Source organism: Myotis myotis, unplaced genomic scaffold (genome assembly GCF_014108235.1).
Source record: "Myotis myotis isolate mMyoMyo1 unplaced genomic scaffold, mMyoMyo1.p scaffold_m19_p_11, whole genome shotgun sequence".
Classification (NCBI taxonomy): domain Eukaryota; kingdom Metazoa; phylum Chordata; class Mammalia; order Chiroptera; family Vespertilionidae; genus Myotis; species Myotis myotis.
In genome coordinates, this window is record NW_023416315.1 from 66,281,372 (window position 1) to 66,301,384 (window position 20,013).

The 20,013-nt window shown below is 38.1% G+C and overlaps 1 protein-coding gene across 5 annotated transcripts in view; it reads left to right on the forward strand.

Moving 5' to 3' along the window:
- The first annotated feature begins 1,991 nt into the window (after positions 1-1,991).
- The window catches only part of POT1 (protection of telomeres 1), a 77,941-nt gene continuing 59,919 nt past the window's right edge, over positions 1,992-20,013 (forward strand). For 2 of the 5 annotated variants that reach the window (XR_004970970.1, XM_036328794.1), the window contains exons 1-7: positions 3,947-4,007; positions 5,040-5,238; positions 7,281-7,353; positions 8,602-8,693; positions 14,878-14,988; positions 15,761-15,808; positions 17,968-18,082. Coding sequence is in view for 4 of the 5 variants with exons in the window: in XM_036328794.1 (XP_036184687.1) it covers positions 5,116-5,238; positions 7,281-7,353; positions 8,602-8,693; positions 14,878-14,988; positions 15,761-15,808; positions 17,968-18,082 (562 nt within the window). In the remaining variant the exon portion in view is untranslated. Of the gene's footprint in view, positions 2,015-3,791; positions 3,815-3,946; positions 4,008-5,039; positions 5,239-7,280; positions 7,354-8,601; positions 8,694-14,877; positions 14,989-15,760; positions 15,809-17,967; positions 18,083-20,013 lie in introns of those variants that run through there. The other 3 variants (XM_036328796.1, XM_036328795.1, XM_036328797.1) reach the window with 3 other exon arrangements.

The window sequence follows — 20,013 nt, forward strand, 5'->3', positions numbered from 1 at the left end:
AACTTTTAATAGTTACAGCCTTGTCTTGAAGTAGCTTTAATGCTGTGTCGATATAGAAAAACAGTAATGGATTGTTTTGGCATATATGACTTCAATGCGTTTGTGTAATTGAGTCAATCTCTTTTTTCCTCTCTTATTATCTCAAATTGTACTGTATATTCATGTTCAATTTTCTTTATTTGTAGGACAAACTAATTGCTAATCTTAGGGAAAGCAATATAGGTTCTTGAGCCTTATGCATCCCAGTTTCTGCCACTAATTAGGAGACTAAAGAAGAAACAAGATTGAAATTTACTTGGATGTGTAAGAAGTGTTTAGTCCTAGAGAAATGAGAATAATCACAATAAAAGCAGTTATAGACACTTTTGTTTGATGTCTTCATTATACTAGAAAATGAACATTTATAGAGTAAATAGAGGAAAAGAAAAAAACGTTAAAAGATTAAGTTGACAGAGGATAAGAGGGAAACTAAGAACATGTGGTAGCAAAATGAAAACACTTTTTAAAAAAAGATGAGCAAGAAAGACTATTGTCCTTTTGGCTTAGAAATAAAGAGGACTTCAGTGATCTTGATGGGCAGTTTCAAAATATTTAGGCCCTACAATGTACCAGGCACAGCAGAAACTCTAAGCAAATAATAGTAAACAATTCTCTCTCCCTTTAATAAGCGTAGGCTGTGGAAGAATGTGTTTAAATGCTGATGGCAAAGAATTAAAAAAAAAGCAGTTGAAATACACAGAGAGAGACAATATGATTGATGATGGAGGTAAAATGAAACTACCAAGATCCACGTGGAGGTCTTCCCTTATGGGGAGGAACAGTTATTTCTAAGCTGAGTGAGGCCAGGATAGGAAGAGGGGCATCTAACTAAGCATAGTTTTCCCTTAAAAAATACCTTGTCACTGCTGATTCCTGCAGGGTATATAAATATGGGGATGGGAGGGAAGATAGGCTAACACCTAACTAATGCTTCCTGCTGAAAAAAGTGACTTTAAAAACTGTCTCCTCCTGCAAATGTGTGTCTGCAGCAGATATTTTAGTTCAGATTAGCTTTGAAAATATTGATATAATTCTTTACGATGGTTTTGCACTAGCTGGTCTCACTGAAATGATCAGAGGCACGAATCATAAATTGCGCAGGGCCTGGGGGAGGGCGCTCCCAGCCCAGGCCAGTTCTGATGCCCCCCAGGAAGAACTCCGTGGTTATAACAGAACTTTATGGTTGCACCTTTCTCCTCCCAGTATGCTGTTCCCGCTCATGAAAGGGCTTCCCATGGACTAGCTCGCCTCTGGCACATGGCTAGTGGCGGGTGCTGGCCTGCGCTGCACCCCTCTCTGCCCCGCCCCAAGGAGCCCTTTGCCTGGCCCGCTGTTGGCCTGCGGTGAGCAGTTATTAATTATGCACGAAATCATGGCCCTATGAACAGTGAAGAGGTCCGTCAAGCCTGTCTGCACACAGCCTTGCTCACCGCTGGGACGATTTCTTTGTAGGATGTACACTTGGGCCATTGCCCCCCCCCCCCCCCCCCCCGCAGGCTTCCAGTCCAGCAAACGGAATCTCTGATCCCACCCAGGTTTGGGAATAGTTTTTAATTAGTCACAGGAATTACAATCAGCTCCCGCCTCCCCGGCGGCCGCTTCCGGCCCGACCGCGGGAACTAACGGGGGCGGAGCTCAGGGGAGGCGGGAATCCGAGCGGACGCTACGGTCAGCCCCTCCTCCCACCCCCCTTCCCCGTCCCCGTCCCCGTCCCCGTCCCCGGGCCAAGCATGTCAAACTCGCGGCCGGCGGGCCGCATGCCTCGTTTAAATAAACGCGTGACGCGTTTCGTGTTCGGCTAAACTTCCAGGGCAGCGGAGACGCTGGGAGCCCTCAGGCCGCCTTCAGCGGGCGCGGGAGAGAATGGCAAGGTGGCCCCTGGGCCGGAGCACGCATGCGCGGGAGCTGCGCCGCCGGCGAGCGTGTGACGTCACCGGCGCGCCCGTCTGAACGCGGAGTTTGGCTCCGGAGCGCGGTGAGTACAGTTCTGGAGTTGGTAGTGTGCATCCTAGGTGGGTCGGGACCGGACCTGGCCTGATAAAGAGGCTGATTTCGTTTGGACGCAGAGGAGGCGTCGTTATTGCGGAGAAGCTCTTCGCGTCGCTGTCCGAGCTGCGTGGCCCAGCGCCCCGCTTGGGGTCAGGGAGCCCTTAGTGGGTTAGTCCCGGTGCCGCCCCCACGGAGGCTGCCGGCGGGGGGAGGTTGGCGCGCACACACGCAGTGTGAGTGTTGGCATTAGTGACTGAGAAATAAGACTGAACCTACAGTGCACACGTGAACGTCAGTTCAGCCGTCATTTCTTTTGATTGTATCGGGCGGGAGGAAAGAGGTAACGCGTATATTTTGGAGTCATTTGCTTTTGGAAGTGCACTTTGCCTACGCAATATTCACACTGTCAGAACTTTCCTTGCCCAGCAGCTTGTGCTTTTTAAAGCATGGGGGAAAAGGCTATTCTTAGCTCAGTTATCACCGATATTAAAACTGACTTTTAGAAGTACTTTTTAAAATACAAAGCTAAAATTTCTGTTCTAGTCCATTGATCTACATGGCTGTTCTTGTGCCGGTCCCAGGCTGTTTTGATTACAGCGGCTTTGTAGTATAACTTGATGTCTGGCATTGTGATCCCTCCAACTTTGTTCTTAAGATGGCTGCAGCGATTCGGGGTCTTTTTTGGTTCCATATAAAATTTTGGAGTATTTGTTCTAGATCTGTGAAACCTGCTGTTGGTATTTTAATGGGGATTGCATTGAATCTATAGATTGCTTTGGGGTAGTATGGACATTTTAATGATGTTGATGCTACCAATCCATGAACATGGTATATTCTTCTACTTGTTTATATCTTCCTCAATCTTTTTTTTCAATGTCCTGTAGTTTTTGGAGTACAGGTCTTTCACTTCCTTGGTTAAGTTCATGCCTAAGTATCTTAATTTTTTGTTGTTGTTGCAATGATAAATGGGGCTATTTGTTTAGTTTCTCTTTCTGAGAATTCATTATTGGCTTATAAAAATGCCATCGATTTCTGGGTGTTAATTTTGTAACTTGGCTACATTGCCAAATTCATTTATTAAATATAGAAGTTTTTGGTGGAATCTTTAGGGTTTTCTATGTGCAATATCATGTCATCTGTGAATAACTAGAATTTTACTTTCGCCTTTCCAATTCGGACGCCTTTTATTCCTTCTTCTTGTCTGATCGCCGTGGTTAGGATTTCCAGTACTGTGTTGAGTAAGCGTGATGAAAGCCGATATCCCTGTCTTGTTCCTGTTCTTAGGGGAAATGGTTTTAGTTTTTGCCCAGTGAGTATGTTGTTAGCTGTAGGTTTGTCATGTATGGCCTTTATTAAAATGTTTAGATATGATCCCTCTATTCACACTTTGCTGAGAGTTCTTATCAAAAAAGGGTGTTGGATTTTGTTGAACGCTTTTTCTGCGTCTATAGATATGAACATGTGATTTTTGTCTTTCAATTTTTTATGTGATGCATCACATTATTGATTTGCGAATATTGATCCAGTCTTGCATCCCTGGAATAAATCCTACCCAAGCCATTATGCTCAACTAATATTTGAAAAGAAGGCAAGAATATACAATATAGTCCAGACAGTCTCTTCAGTAAATGGCACTGGGAAAATTGGACAGATACATGCAAAAAAATGAAACTAGACCACCAACTTAAACCATATTCAAGAATAAACTCAGAATGGATGAAAGACTTACATGTAAGACGTGAAACCATAAAAATCTAAGAAGAAACCATTGGCAGCAAAATCTCAGGTATCTCTCATAGCAATATGTTTACAGATACAATATGTTTACATCTCCTAGGGCAAAGGAAACTAAGGAGAAATAAACAAATGGAAATACATCAAAATAAAAAGCTTCTGCACAACAAAAGAAACCATCAACAAAACAACAAGAAAGCCCACTGCATGGGAGAACATATTTGGCAATGAAAAATCGGATAAAGGTTTATATCTAAAATATATAAGGAATTCATACAACTTAAAATTCATATACCTGTCAGAATGGCTATCATCAACAAATGACAAGCAAATGTTGGCGAGGATGTGGAGAAAAGGGAACTGTAGTACACTGCTGGTGGGAATGCAGACTGGTGCAACCACTGTGGAAAACAGTATGGAATTTCCTCAAAATATTAAAAATTGAACTCCCATTTGACTACATGATTCAATTTCTAGGAATATATCCTACAATACCTGGAATACCAATCAGAAAGAATGTGTGCACCTATGTTCATAACACAATTTACAATAGCTAAGATCTGGAAACAACCCATCAGTAGATGAATGGATAAAAAAGCTGTGCTACATTTATACCATGGAATACTATGCAGCTGTTAAAAAAGACCTCTTACACTTTGAGACATCATGGAGGGACCTGTAGAGTACTATGCTAAGTGAAATAAGCCAGTCATGGAGGGACCTGTAGAGTACTATGCTAAGTGAAATAAACCAGTCAAAGAAAGACAAGTATCACATGATCTCTTTCATATGTTGAAAAAATAAGCTGATGAATAAGATAGATCCAGAGACATAGAAGCATAGGAACAGCTGTGGAACCTCAGAAAAGAAGGGGGGAGACTGGGTGGGTGAGTGAGAAGAGATCAAAGAACTTGTATGCATATATGCATAACCCATGGGCACAGACAGTAGGGTGGTGAAGGCCTCTGGAGTGTGGTGGGGCAGGCTAGAAGGAGTCAATGAGGGAAGGAAGGGGACATATGTAATACTTTCGACAGTGAAGATTTAATTTTAAAAAATAAAATACAAAAGCAAATAGAAGGGGATTAAGTTTCAGTGATTTAGAAGAATGTGTATATTTATCCTTGCAATAAAATGATAGCATAATCCATTCTCTAGCTCTTGTCCACCAACAGTGATAACTAACTAAAAGGAAAAGCAAAGCAAAACTAAGACATAGAAGCTTAAAGCAAATATTGACTACATTTTGTATAAAACACTGGTCTCTGTATTTTCAGCATCAAGATATCAACTTCCCTGATTGAATTTGCTTTGGACAGCAGATCTGATATGCCACTGTAAAGCAGATCTGATATGCCACTGGAATTAATAAAAGAAGTCAATGGGGTGCCTGAAAATGAGCCACTAAATAAACTACACAAAGTAGATTTCAGATCGCTACAGCTAGGTTGTGATTATAGCAAGAAATATGTCCAGGTAAGAATGTTCATAACTCAGAATAGTTAATCTTTTGTTTTTAGTAGTTAGACTGTTATATGTCTAGGTGTGTTTTTTCTTTGTATTTCTCCTGCTTCTTAGTAACTGAGCTACTTGGATCCATAAGTCAATGTTTTTCATCAAATTAGGGAAATTATTGGCTAACTAGAGGCCCGGTGCATGGGGTTTGTGCACTGATGTGGGACGTGGCCTGCAGGGATGGCCCACCATGGGAGTGCCACTCATCCTGGTCAGCTGAGTGTGGCTGTGGACCTGCTCCCACTGCGGTAGCGGCTGCTCATCTTGGTCAGCCGAATGGTGCTCCTACTGTCAGAGCGCACTGACCACCAGGGGCAGCTCCTGTGTTGAGCATATGCCCCTGGTGGTCAGTGCACATCATAGCAACCTGTCGACTAGTCGTTCTGGTCATTTTGCCGTTTGGTTGCTGGGCTTCTATTATATAGGATATATAACATTCCCTGGGATTTTTTCCCTCTGACGTTATTACTCTTTTCTCCTTCTGGATGTCAGTTACATGGATGTTTGTATGGGAGGGCATTTGCTGGTTACCTACAGGTCTCTTTTTCTTCAGCATTGTTCTCTTTTTTAGTGGAGAGAAATTTTTAGGTTGAGTAATTTTTATTGATCTGTCTTCAAGTTCACTGAACCTTTTTTTCTTCCATATCTAATATTCTGTTACGCATGTTTAGTGAACATTTCATTTTCATTATTGCACATTTAAGTTAGGGACTAAGGAAAAAATGATGGGAGGTTGGTGAGAGGCTTATTGGTATAGTAAGTCCAAGAGTAAAGGAAAGAGCAAGAAGGCTACATTTTGGTTTTGCCCTTCTAATCAATATTCTCCATGTAGATACTTGCCTCTCATCTCTCATTGGAGGTACTTCTCTTTTCCTAGATTTCTGGTTATTTGTTTGCTTTCTGTTTTCAATTCTGGTATGTCAAGAAAAATTGTGAATTTGTTCATTGTTCCACTTTTTCTCGTTCTTTCCAGCTTTGTACCTCCTAAGTGAAACTATTTACCTTTACTTTGAATCATTTTGTGCTGCTGATAGTCATATTTTCTTTTTTCTGATGCTTTTAAGTTAAATTGATTTATGAACATAGCTGTATTTTGTTGTTGTTGTTGTTGGCTATATCAAAGTTGGAATATTAGTTTAGGAGATATGTATTATAGGATCTATTGTTAAACTTTATTAAATCAATTATATTTCTGTGTGTAAGTTTTCAAAGAGCCCTATAATATATTTGATCATGGAATCATTAAATTTTAGAGCTAAAAGAAATGATAAAAACTATCCAGATTAAATAATTTATTTTTCTGAAACTCTGATTAAATAACTTTTTTTGACTGACAGTTGCTTAGTTAAGAAGCAGAACAAAGACTAAACTGTATTTGTGCCTTAGTCCATTGATTTGTCCACACTGTCCTTATTTATGAGATTATCATTTTTCACTTTAAAACTTTTCCTTAATAAGTTTTAATTTCTTTCTAGGAGCAAACTCTTAATCTTTTTCTTTAGTAGAGAACAGTTTTACAGGCTAAAATAAAGTTGAAGTTGATCTAGTTCATCTTTATATATAAAATGAGGAATTGGTAATATTTAACTAATGGATTAAGAAATTAATTTATGGGGGAGGTACAGGGTTAGAGATCAACCAAAGGACTTGTATGCATGTATATTAGCATAACCAATGGACATAGACACTGGGGTGATGGGGGCTTGCTCTTGGGGGTAGAAATTGCTGGGGGCAGTCAATTGTGGAAAAAGAAGACATGTAAAACTTTAGACAATAAAAAACAAACAAAAAAAAGAAATTAATTTATGAACGAAAGTATTTTTAGGCCCTCATTTTTCTCTACATAAATCATTTTCATGTCTTAAAAATACTGACTTAAATATGGTACTGTGATTTCTTGCAAGATAAAAGTCAATTGTCTTTAAAAAATGATTCCAATCTGATATCTTGGTGTTATAATAACCTCTTTTGACTTCTGCGTAATTCTTTTTCTCTCATTTCAGGGAAAACTTTCACATATCTCTTCTTTAACCTATGGTGGAAACAGAACACCTATTTTGAAGATTGGACTACAAGGTATATAAGATCATTTCTATTTAACTTTTTTCCTGTAATATACAAATGGGTAATTTTGTATATAACTGTACACACACAGATAAATACACACAGAAGTGCAATTTTACTTATACGATGATATAATTGAGTCTTAGCATTCGGCCTTGCTGCAGTGCTTACAGGAAGTGATTCCTAGAGAATGAAGATTATGGAGTTTCTTTCCCAAAGCCTAGAAGATCCAAATGACGTGACTTGTACAATGTTTATTTCTTATACCCAAGTAATTTTTATTTTCAAAATTACAGATAGCTTAGTTTTTATACAGCTCTTTTACTCTTCAATATATGGGTGCTGGGGGAGAAGACCACACTTGTCTACATTAAAACTTAATATGCCAAAAACTGTAGTTACTAGAAGTTCAGTAAATGAAATATTTGTGGGGTGATATTGTTATATTAGTATAAAAATTGAACAATTAATATCTTGTTCAGTTTCTTTTGATTATAAATATGGGAAATTAAGTAGAAAGTGGTCATTAGGTGATATTTGTAGAGATTTATAGAACATATTCTACTTGAAACTTGTTATAGTTTTGGTTTTTATGCCCAGTAGCATTCTCTTCATTGTGTTTGAAATGAAAGTAGTAAACCAAAAATTGAATTGTAAACATTGTAATTATTCTTTATAATTACATTTTGAAGTAACTATTGTTTTTATTTTTTTCAAAATATTTTAAAAAATATATTTTATTGATTTTTTATAGAGAAGAAGGGAGAGGGATAGAGAGTTAGAAACATCGATGAGAGAGAAACATCGATCAGCTGCCTACTGCACACCCCCTAATGGGGATGTGGCCGCATCCAAGGTACATGCCCTTGACTGGAATCGAACCTGGGACCCTTCAGTCCGCAGGCTGACACTCTATCCACTGAGCCAAACCGGTTAGGGCTTCAAAATATTTTTAATTGATTTTTAGAGAGACAGTAAGGGAGAGAGAGAGAGAGGGAGAAACATTGATTTGAGAGCTTCGCATCTATTGGCTGCTTCCTGCAAGCCCCCTACCAGGGATCCAGCCCACAAGTCGGGTATGTGCTCTATCCCAGAATGGAACCAGCAATCCTTTGGTGCACAGGATGATGCCCAAGTAGCTGAGCCACTCCGGTCAGAGCATAACTATTGTTTTTAGAATGTAGTTGCCATCACTTTTCTGGTGTGTATAAAACTGCTATATCGAATAAGTGTTTTTCCTGTGTGTGTGTTTTTCTCTAGAACAAGAAAATTCAGATTCGGAGAGTAACGCCATCAATGTGTTATTTTTTGGAAAATTAGCAAAGGACTGTGCAAAAGTTTTCTCTGAAGGGGTAAAATATTTTCATATTACTTTATCATTTTAGAAGTGGGTTTAGAATTATTGATGATGCTATAGTCATCCTGTAGACTATTTTTAGAGATTCATTACATATTTGCAGGTATGTAAAAGAATGATACTTAAAGAAGCAACATCTTTAAAATTGCAGCAACCCTAAGATAGTAAAACTCATCATTGACATAAAAAGGGACATTTTTTCCTTTTACTTCATTTTAATTTTTAGTGTTCAATAGAATGTCTTAAAGATATATACGTTTACCCTCAATTAAAAAAAAATTCTTACTAAGAAATAATATGAGCAGTAGCTCTCTGTATGTTTATAATGTTTTCTTTTCTTTTTTTTTTTTTATCCTCACCCAGGTATATTTTTGGAAGGGAGGGAGACAGAGAGAGAGAGAAATATTGATGTGAGAGAGACACATCAATTGGTTGCCTCCCGCATGCTTCCCAACCAGGGCCAGGGATTAAACCTACAACGCAAGTATGTGCCCTTGACTGAGAACTAAATCCACATCCCTTTAGTGAGCAGGCTGACACTCTAACCACCAAGCTTCACTGGCAAGGGCTATAATATTTTTTTGTAATTGTTTTTAAAATACATGCCTGCTAAATCTTCATCAAAATGCTGTCAAAACGAACCCAGCAGCATATTAGAGCAGACACACAGACCAAGTGGGATTTATCCTGGGAGTGCAAGATAAGAAAATCAATCATTGCAATACATCACCTTAATAGAACAAAGGAAAAAAGGAAATGATCATCTTAATTGATGCAGAAAAGGCATTTCATAAAATCCTACACCTGTTCATAATCAAAACACTTAGACAACTAGGAATAGAAGGGAATTTCCTCAACATTATAAAGAACATTTATGAAAACTCCACAACTAACATCATACTCAGTGCTCAAAGACTGAAAGCATTTCCCCTAAGATTAGGAATAAGACACAGGAAATTCACTTTCTCCACTGCTACTCAACATTGTACTGGAAGTTCTAGCTAGAGTAATCCTATATAATAAAATGGCAATATGCAAATTGACCCTAATGGCAGAACGGCCACTGGAGCAGTCACTATGAGGTGCACTGACCACCTCTTGGTTCCTTTCCCCAGCCGGCCGGCTCCGATTGCCTGATGGCCACCCGTGGTGAGGGCAGGGCCAGCGAGTGGGTGGGAACAGCCAACCTCTCGGTCCCTTCCCCCAGCCATCAGGCAGTAATCACCCAATGGCGAATGGGGAACCAGGGATGGGTGGTGGCCGGGGGTGGGGCTGGCTGTGGGCAGCTGGTGAAGATGGCCCTGATTGCAGGCCAGGCCTAGGGACTGTACCCGTGCATGAATTTTGTGCGCCGGGCCTCTAGTTAAATAATAAGAAGAAATAAAAGACATCTAAATTGTACAGGAAAAAGTACAACATGATAACATGATCCTATATTTGAAAACCAAAGGATCCAAAAGAAAGCTATTAAAACTAATGAGTTAGCAGTATTTCAGGGTGTAAGGTAAACACACAAAACTCAGTAGGATTTCAATACACTTAACAATGAACAATCTGGAAATGAAATTATGAAAATTATTCCAGAGATGATTGCATCTAAAGCAACGGTTCTCAACCTGTGGGTCGCGACCTCTTTGGCAGTCGAACGACCCTTTCACAGGGGTCGCCTAAGACCATCCTGCATATCAGATATTTACATTATGATTCATAACAGTAGCAACATTACAGTTATGAAGTAGCAACAAAAATAGTTTTATGGTTGGGTCACAACATGAGGAACTGTATTTAAAGGACCAAAAGGTTGAGAACCACTGATCTAAAGGAATAAATTTACGACTTGTACACTGAAAGTTAAAAAACATTGCTAAAATAAAATAAGAGCTGTATAAATGGAAAGACATGCATTCCTGGGTAGGAGGACTTAATATTAAGCTGTCAAAACTACCTAAAGTGATCTATAGATTCAATGCTATTTCTATAAAAATTTCAATGACCTTTTGTGCAGAACTGGAAAAGTCAGTTCTCAAATTCATAATGAGTTTCAAGGGACTCTGAATTCCAAAATAATCTAGAAAAAAAAAAGTCACAGGGCTCATGTTTCATGATTAATAAAACTTACTCAAGTGATACTGTAATCAACAGTATGGAAGGGGCATAAGGGCATGTATATCAATGGAATAGAATTAAGGGTTAAGAAATAAACACATATATCTATGCATAGTTAATTTTTTAGAAAAATATATTTTTATTGATTTCAGAGAGGAAGGGAGAGGGAGAGAGAGAGAAACATCAATGATGAGAGAGAATCATTGATTGGCTGCCTCCTGCACACCCCATGCTGTGATCGAGCCCACAACCTGAAATCTAACTGTGATCTCCTGGTTCATAGGTCAGTGCTCAACCACTGAGCCACCCTGGCTGGACAGTTTAACCAGTCTTTTTCTAATCTTTTACTAAAAATACTCTATTACTAATCTTTAACATATATGACATCTTTTTTTTCTAATCTTTTAGTAAAAATATTGTATTACATTTGTATGGAATTTCACAAATTGCAAAGTGCTTCCATATGTTTGTCATTGATAAACGTAGTAACCTTTAGTAATCCCCTGTGGTGATGGTCATTAGTACTGTTCTGAAAATAACCATTCAAAGCCTAAGATTTGTTATAGAACTTGTAGTAAGTGTAGAAACTGTCTCCACAAATGTATTTTTTTCCTGCCTCAGGGAGATATAGTGGACTTGAATTAGGTCTTGAAAATATTTATTTTAAGTATTGTTCTTATGTAGCCATAGTTTTGAAAACATTTAAGCAATATGCAAAGGTATAACCGGAAAAGCAGACACTGCCCCGCTACCTCTGAACACACTCCCATTGCCTTGTCCCATTGTACTGTTCTCTCTCTCTCTCTCTCTCTCTCTCTCTCTCTCTTTGGTATCCTTTCAGCTTTTATAAATACATATGTGTATATATGGATAACTGTATATGCACATATATACATAAATAATTTTGTATCCATATACATTTTGCCAAGTGTCTTCTATCCATATTTTGTAAATTGCTTTTTTTTCATAATACATCTTGGCTATCTTAGAAGAGGATTTTAAAAATAATTACATGTTTTTGAATGTTAAGGAGTCTGTTTGCTTATATTTTTCAATACATTTCCACCTTTATCCTTTAGGATTCTAATATTAAATTTTTATTTGAAAAATAATATAAAAGTTTATAATATAATGAATTAGCAAAACATGTATAGTGCATCTGCAAAATATATACTGTATATTAGATATTAGTATTTTACCTGACATGTGAAAAGTGTTTTCTTCTATTGAAATTTTTTTTTTTTAAATATATTTTATTGCTTTTTTTACAGAGAGGAAGGGAGAGGGATAGAGAGCTAGAAACATCGATGAGAGAGAAACATCGATCAGCTGCCTCCTGTACACCCCCCACTGGGGATATGCCCACAACCAAGGTACATGCCCTTGACCAGAATCGAACCTGGGACCCTTCAGTCCCCAGGCCAATGCTCTATCCACTGAGCCAAACCGGTCAGGGCGTATTGAAATTTTTAAAATAGATATTAAAATAGAACTACACTAGCTAATTAATACTTGTCAGGTAATAGAGGATGTTAACAATGGTAAGTAAGATTTCTCCTTTTTAAAATACAGTGGTGAGAAGACTGAGGTCAAGTTTACTTTAAATTCTTTCTGGGTTTAAAATCCACAAATGCTGGTCATTTGGGAGGTCTAAGTAGGCTATTTAATTCAAGCTTATAGTATTAAGGTTAAAGATTATTGCAAATCAAAGGTAAAACTTACTGCATAAAACAATGAATTTTCTGTTTTGATTCCTGTACCTTTATTTGTTTCGTGCTCGTGCCCTTAAGGTTAGCTCTGTATTTGAATACAACAAATATCTTAAAACATTAAAAAAATTTTTTTAACAGAAGTTTAATTTTTGCTTTGCTAGACTGATGATACATTTTGCTGGAATACATATATTCTCACTTTACTAGTTCCTCCCTCAGTATGAGACCCCTTTTTTCTTTTTCTCCATTTTTAGCTTTTATTTAAAGTAAGTTTGAACGTTTAATATCTATACTAATAAAAGTGTAATATGCTAATTAGTCCGGGAGACCTTCTGGACATCCTTTCAGACAAAGCCATGGTGGCGGGGCCGAGGTAGAGGTGGTTAGGGGCAATTAGGCCAGGAGGGGAGGGCAGTTGGGGGTGATCAGGCCGGCAGGGGGCGGGGGACAGTTGGGGCGAGCCGGCCGGCAAGGGGGATCATTTGGGGATGAGCAGGCTGGCAAGGGGGGGCAGTTAGGGGGCGATCAGGCCGGCAGGGGGGCATTTGGGGACAAGCAGGCCAGCCGAGGAAGGGGGGCAGTTGAGGGAAAGCAGGCCAGCAGGGGGTGGGGGGCAGTTGGGGGCGAGCAGGCTGGCAAGGGGGAGCAGTTGGGGATGAGCAGGTTGGCAGGCCGGCGGGCGGGGGGCGGGGGGGCAGTTGAGGGTGAGCAGGCCAGCAGGCACGGTAGTGATCAGGCAGGCAGGCAGGTGAGGGTTAGGAGCCAGCGGTCCTGGATTGCGGGAGGGATGTTCGACTTCTGGTTTGGGATCGGGCCTAAACTGTCAGTCAGACATCCTCCAAATGGGTCCCAGGTTGGAGAGGGTGCAGGCTGGGCTGAGGGACACCCCCCCCCTCCCGCCCCCCATGCACGAATTTTGTGTAGCAGGCCACTAGTGTGGATATAAAATACGAGGAAAGACTTTTCCAAAGTATTTTGAAAGTTTTAAAAATATTTTATTACAGAACTGTCTAAAAGTAGACATTTATCAATCAATTTTTCTCATTTCTGTAAGATTTGGTTGTGAGAGAAGTAGTAGAGTAGTGCCTGTCTTGGAAGTCAGGAGATCTTGATTTTTGTGTTGATCTATAATTAATGAGCTGTATGTGACCTTAGGCTACTCATTTATCCTTTCTGGCTCTTATTTTCTGAAAAATGAAGGTCCTTTTCCATTCCTACAATGCTAAGATGCTATTAAGTAAGGTTTATAGTAAGTTCAGCTTATTGAAGATTTAATACAGGTATTCTCTTTTTATATTTACATTCATATGTTTGGTAATACATTTGGTTGTCTAAACATTTGTTGAATGTTTTCTGCCCTCTACTATGCTAAGTGTCGGGGACTTAACTGAATAAGGCAGTTATGGACCTTGCCACTATGGAACAGTGTTTAATGGAGAAGAGTGGAATTAAATATTATGGAATTAATTATTTTATCCAGTTGTAATATATAACTGAGAAGATTGAATAGCAGAATGAGAAAAGTAGCAGAAAGAATGAGAGCAGGGGTACTTTGAGAGTGGATCAGTAAGAAAGAACAGCGTATTTACAGACCCTGAGTGAGGATCCTGAAATGCTAAAGAAGTATGAGAAGGTGTAATTCCAGATTGAGGAACACAACATGTAACTGGTGAGATAGGATCAGTGTAGTAAAAATTACTTAATGCTTTTTAAAGTCAAATAAGTGTTTTTGTTGGGTGGTTATTAGTTGTTTCATATTGTCTGTGTCCTGTCCCTCCTCACTAAGAATGCCTGAGAATTTTAATGTATCGTCTATTGAAAATTAGCAAATTTATACTGTGTCCTTGTTTACATTTTTGTTACTGAATTTATCTATTTGCTTTTTATTTTCATTGCTGAATAGTTTATAAATGGAAGTTTCTTATGTCTCATACCCTGAATTTATAGGCACATATATTAGCTTTATAACAATGTGGAGTTTTTGTACTGAGTTTTCTCAAGTCTGAGATTGTTTCATTTAAATTCCACTCATAATACTGTTGGATCATGTGTTTTATCTTCATTTTGTTTATTTGTACAAACTTATTGACATAAATTGAGATAAACATTGATTTTTGAAGTGCCAGTAAAAAAATAAAATTTTCCTAATGATTTAGTGTTTTCCTGCTCTATGAAATGGGATGTTATATCATCTATGGCTGCACTGTTGATAACCCTTTTAGAGGAGGTGGTAGGCTCAGTCTTATATTCCATAAGCATTAAACAAGTCCAGCAAACCAGTTTCCATTTTATAGCAATGATTCCTGTTTATAAATAATAAGAAATTATAGATATTTTGATAATGGAAACTTTTTTATGCAGGACACCATTGCAGTGGCTGGTTTTATTGTTTTGTCTTCACCTACGACAGGCAAAGATGGTGAACATTGCTTGTTCTTGAAAGCACTTGAGGACTTCAAGTCAACTGTTTATGTAAGTGTGTAACTTTTAGTCTCTGCTCATGCTATGGTTTTAATGAGGTAAGGTGATGGAATAGAAGTAGTGTTTCTATAAATCTGCAGGTAAACTATTTAGCCTGACTGAATTATTTTAATTTAATATTTTAAGTTTTAAAAATAGAAAATATTTTTTCTGACTTTATGTTTAGATGACTCCAGGTAGAAAATAAAAATCCCTTAAAGATAGTTACATATTGATGAAAATGTTGAAACTCCACAGGCACTCCAGACTTCATCTTATTCTTTGCAGTTATATTGTCAGCCTCTTTGATGATCTATTGAATTGCACTTTTAAGTTGATCAAGTATCCCTTTTTAGGTAAAACTGATTTCTTCCTATTTTATTCTTTATGAAGGTGCTCATTCTCTCTGTCTTTACTTTTTCCCTCCTCCAGACCCATCCTCCACCCCCACACACATTTGGAGACTACCTGTTTGAGGAAACCTGTCATATACAGTTGGGTCAAGCCATGTGCGTACAGGCCAAAATCTGCCTGTTTCTCTCTAATGTGCACAGGGCATTATTGGGCTAGAGGTTGTCCTGTGGTATTAAAATTAATGAATTAGACTGAAGCTTAGCTTAGACAACTTTGCACGTCACTGTTAATTTATAAGCCATAACTTTATGCCACTGATGCGTTTGAATAGTATATACAGTTAAGTGTGTAGTTTTACTACAGTTAAAGGTCTGTAACCACATTGGAAGTTGTTGTATACAAATAAACCCTTTCTGGTTTTTTTTTTCAGGTTTATGTTAAATCTATAATAGATTTTTCTACAGAGTCAATGTCTTTGGTAAGATATTTACTTTAATTTAGAACATGAACACACTCCCCCACATATACACAACTATAGATACATGAATATATATGTATATTTATAATCTGATTTTGAAGTAGTATTTGATTCAGTGGGAAAACATAATCTCTACTTTTTTGATATCTGATGTCCATTCAAGGTATATATTTACCTAGTAATTATTACCTGGTTATTCTGTTGTCTGGAAGATCTGCTGATGTTTTCTCTAAGCTACATGCATAAGGAAACTGAAACAGAAAAAAATTTTATTTGTGTGAAGACATTGGGATTTCTACTACTTTTAAACCTTAGCCAAATGTATTTCTTTCATTTTAATCAGATTGTATTTAAACAGATTTTTATGTGTTGAATTATGTAATTAGAAGTAGTTTATTATGCTTGTCAGACATTTTGCTCTTCTTTTTTTCTCACTTTTTTCAGTATTTAATACAATTTTATTATCATAACACTAGGAAGTTCCCATTTTCACAGGTGAGCTACTTGTAGCTGAGTGAAAATGGAAAGAAGCTAATCCTATATAATAAAAGGCTAATATACAAATGGGCCGAACGGCAGAACAACCGTTCGCTATGACGTGCATTGATCACCAGGGGGCAGACACTCAATGCAAGAGCTGCCCCCTGGTGGTCAGTGCGCTCCCACAGGGGGAGCACCACTCAGCCAGAAGCTGGGCTCATGGTTGGCAAGCGCAGTAGCGGTGGCGGGAGCCTCTCTTGCCTCTGCGGCAAGCAGACATCCCCCGAGGGGTCCTGAACTGCAAGAGGACACAGGCTGGGCTGAGGGACCCCACCCCCAGTGCATGAATGTCGTGAACTGAGCTTTTAGTGTCACGATAAAGTTTAATACAAAATTTGTATTCTACTATGTTCTTAAGCCCTTAGTTTCTAGTGGGCAAACGAGTTCAGAGATTTTGTTTCTAGTTGACAATGACTATTAGGTACAGGTTTTAAATTCTGAATAATTCTATAATGGTATAATTCGAATTTTTGATTTAGGGAAAGTATAACCAATTAAAGGATTAATGTACTTTGTTAAAAAAAGTAAATTAACCCCAAATATTAGTATTTCTCAGAATTAGTATAAATAGATCAGGTCCAAGCATCCATGAACCCATAAATAAGGCAGAGAGAGGTAAACAAAGGAGCCTCTAAACTTGAGGTAAGTGGTTTTTCAGAAAGCCCAGGTATTCTGAACTATTAGGATATAACTTATATAACTTAGCTGCTCTGCCTACATATACTAACTTATTCACATGGAAAGCCAAATTATGGTTAAGTTGTTTGATGGCTGTGAATTAACAAGTACATTATTTAGATGACCAAAATAGATATAGTCATTCATTTATACATTAGGGAGATAGTTCTTAAGATAGTATATTGGTGGGTAGTAGGACCAGATGTTTGAACTCTTTTTTTTAAAATAATATATTTTATTGATTTTTTATAGAGAGGAAGGGAGAGGGAGAGGGATAGAGAGTTAACAACATCGATGAGAGAGAAACATAGATGAGAGAGAAACATCGATTCGGCTGCCTCCTGCACACTCCCTACAGGAGATGTGCCCGCAACCAAGGTACATGCCCTTGACTGGAATCCAACCTGGGACCCTTCAGTCTGCAGGCCGATGCTCTATCCACCGAGCCAAACCGGTTAGGGCATGAACTCTTTTATTGATTGTTTGACAAATATGTAGACTTAAACTTGGGAATCACTTTCCCTTTTCTTTCCAAACTTATATACAGTTATTTCAGAAAATTTCATTTCTCTTACCATTTTTAATGTCTTCACACCATTTATAATCAGAACCTAGCTTTATTTAGGCCAAAGTAAAGTCTATTTCCCACAAATTCTGAAGTGATATTACTTAGGGTTAAAAACCAGAACCAAAATCTTTTAAATGTCATTACTTAGAATTGTATACAAATTATACTATTTATGATCAAAGTTATTCCTAAGAAAAATTAATACTAGTGGTTTATATAGCAACCTTTTAAGCTGTACATTTCCTTTTTCAAGCTTCAGCCTCTTATCAGACACTCAAAAGAAGAAAAATGTGGTTAGATGATTCTTCTTTGATGATAATATGATTCTAAAATGTAAATACTTAATATTGACTTATTTACTGTTTTTCTTCAGGTTCCAGCAACACGTTATACGTACACACCGCTGAATGAACTCAAAGGTGGCATGATTGTCAATGTCTATGGTGTTGTGAAGTTCTTTAAGCCTCCATATCTAAGCAAAGGAACTGGTAGGTATTAAAATTGGTCAAGATTCTAATAAACTGGTGCTGTTTTATTGGTTTCAGAAATACAGTTTCAGTATCCTGTTTTAGAAGCTCAAGTCATATTTACAATTGCCAACCAACACTTATGTGTTGGCCTGGGGCTTGTGGGCTGGGGTCAGCTCCTGTGTTGAGCGCCTGCCCCCTAGTGGTCAGTGCACATCATAGCGACTGGTTGTTCCTTCGGTCGATTTGCATATTAGGCTTTCATTATATAGGATAGACAACACACTTTTACCTTGATAATTCAGTTAAACTAAATCAGCATTACTCTATTTAATCTAATCTGAAACATTATTTGTAAAAGGCATTATTCTATGTGGTTAAGAAGAGAAGAGCACTGCCAGTTAAGCTATGCTTCACTGTCAAATGTAAGATGTGATCAAATTTTAGATATGTTAAAAATGTGGATCAGTGGTGGTGTTTATGAAATACTTTACTACCTGCCGGGAACTGTGGCTCATGTTGGGAACACAAAGATGTTCTCACTGAAATCATATTTTTAAAAGATTTTGTGTATCACATTATTGATGTGCAAATTTTATTATGGTAGAATGAGCTTGAAGTGTGCTCTTTAGTGGGGTGACGAGGGAAATATCTTATTTTCCAATGTTCAACTGTTTTGTTAATGTGTAATGTAAAGACAGTCTATATGAAAATGGCCCTGTGAAGCCTGCTAGCATAGACATGAGAAGTTTGCAATAGGTGTTAACTAAGTCTGAAGACCACAAGGGGTGTTGTATTGGAAAGCCTGTTTTAGCGGAAAGAGAAACAGTAAACATTAAAGTTAAAGCAGATAAATGTTTGTTTAAATATGTATTTTTCACATATTTTCATTTGACTTTATTTTTTCCAAGTCTTCATTTCCCACCCTATCATACCATTCGACATACATTTTTGCATACTTTCATCTTAGTAGTTTCTCCTGACCATCAGATTTTTTCCCTCTCTGAATCTTACATGTGCTCATTCTGGGAATTTGCTATAAAGAAATGATAACTTTGATCCTCCTCCATTTGCAAGTGTTATCTGGCTGGCTGTAATTGGCCTGCCAAATTGAGGATAAGCCACATTGCTGGTAATAATGTCCACTGAACTTGCTTAAAGATATAACTTAAAAATTTTTTTGCACTTGATATGTTGCTAATTCTTATCATTAAAAGTTTTTGGTAAATTAATCAGTAAACATATTATCAAAAATAATAAAATGATAGTAATATAGAATAAAAGTATAACTTTAAAAACATTGATAACTCAATATTAATTTTAAATTATTAGCATAATAAATTTCTTCAACAATGTTATTAAATCATGTACATATAATGAAAGCATTGGGGAATTATAATATTTATTATCCTATGTAATAAAAGCCTAATATACAAATTGTCCCCTCGACCAGGAGTTCGACCGCTCGCTATGACATGTGCTCACCACCAGGGGCTGGCGTGAATATGGCATGCGTTGGCGACGCAGCGCCAGCAACAGGCAGCAGTGAAGGTGCTGCTGGCCCCAGTGGGTCCTGACAAGGGTGGGATGGTGGAGCAGGTGAGCGGGCGGCACCAGGCCAAGGCAGGTGCTCATGGGGGCCAATTGCTCCACAGACTGACCAGTGGCAGGAGGCAGGGTTGCCGCCTGGCGCCCAGGCACTGAGGGAGCCCAATTGCCCCTCTGATCGCCCCACAGACGGTGACCAACGTCTATTACAGAGAAAGGGCAAATAACAATATTAAAATATTTCTTCTACTTATTTTCCTTTCAATGTGCACAAATCCGTGTACCAGACCACTAGTATATTCATAATTGTTCTGTATGTCTATCAGATATGTTTAGTTGGATCCAATCCCTTATTTAAAAAAATCATGAGCCCTAGCCTGTTTGGCTCAGTGGATAGATCATCA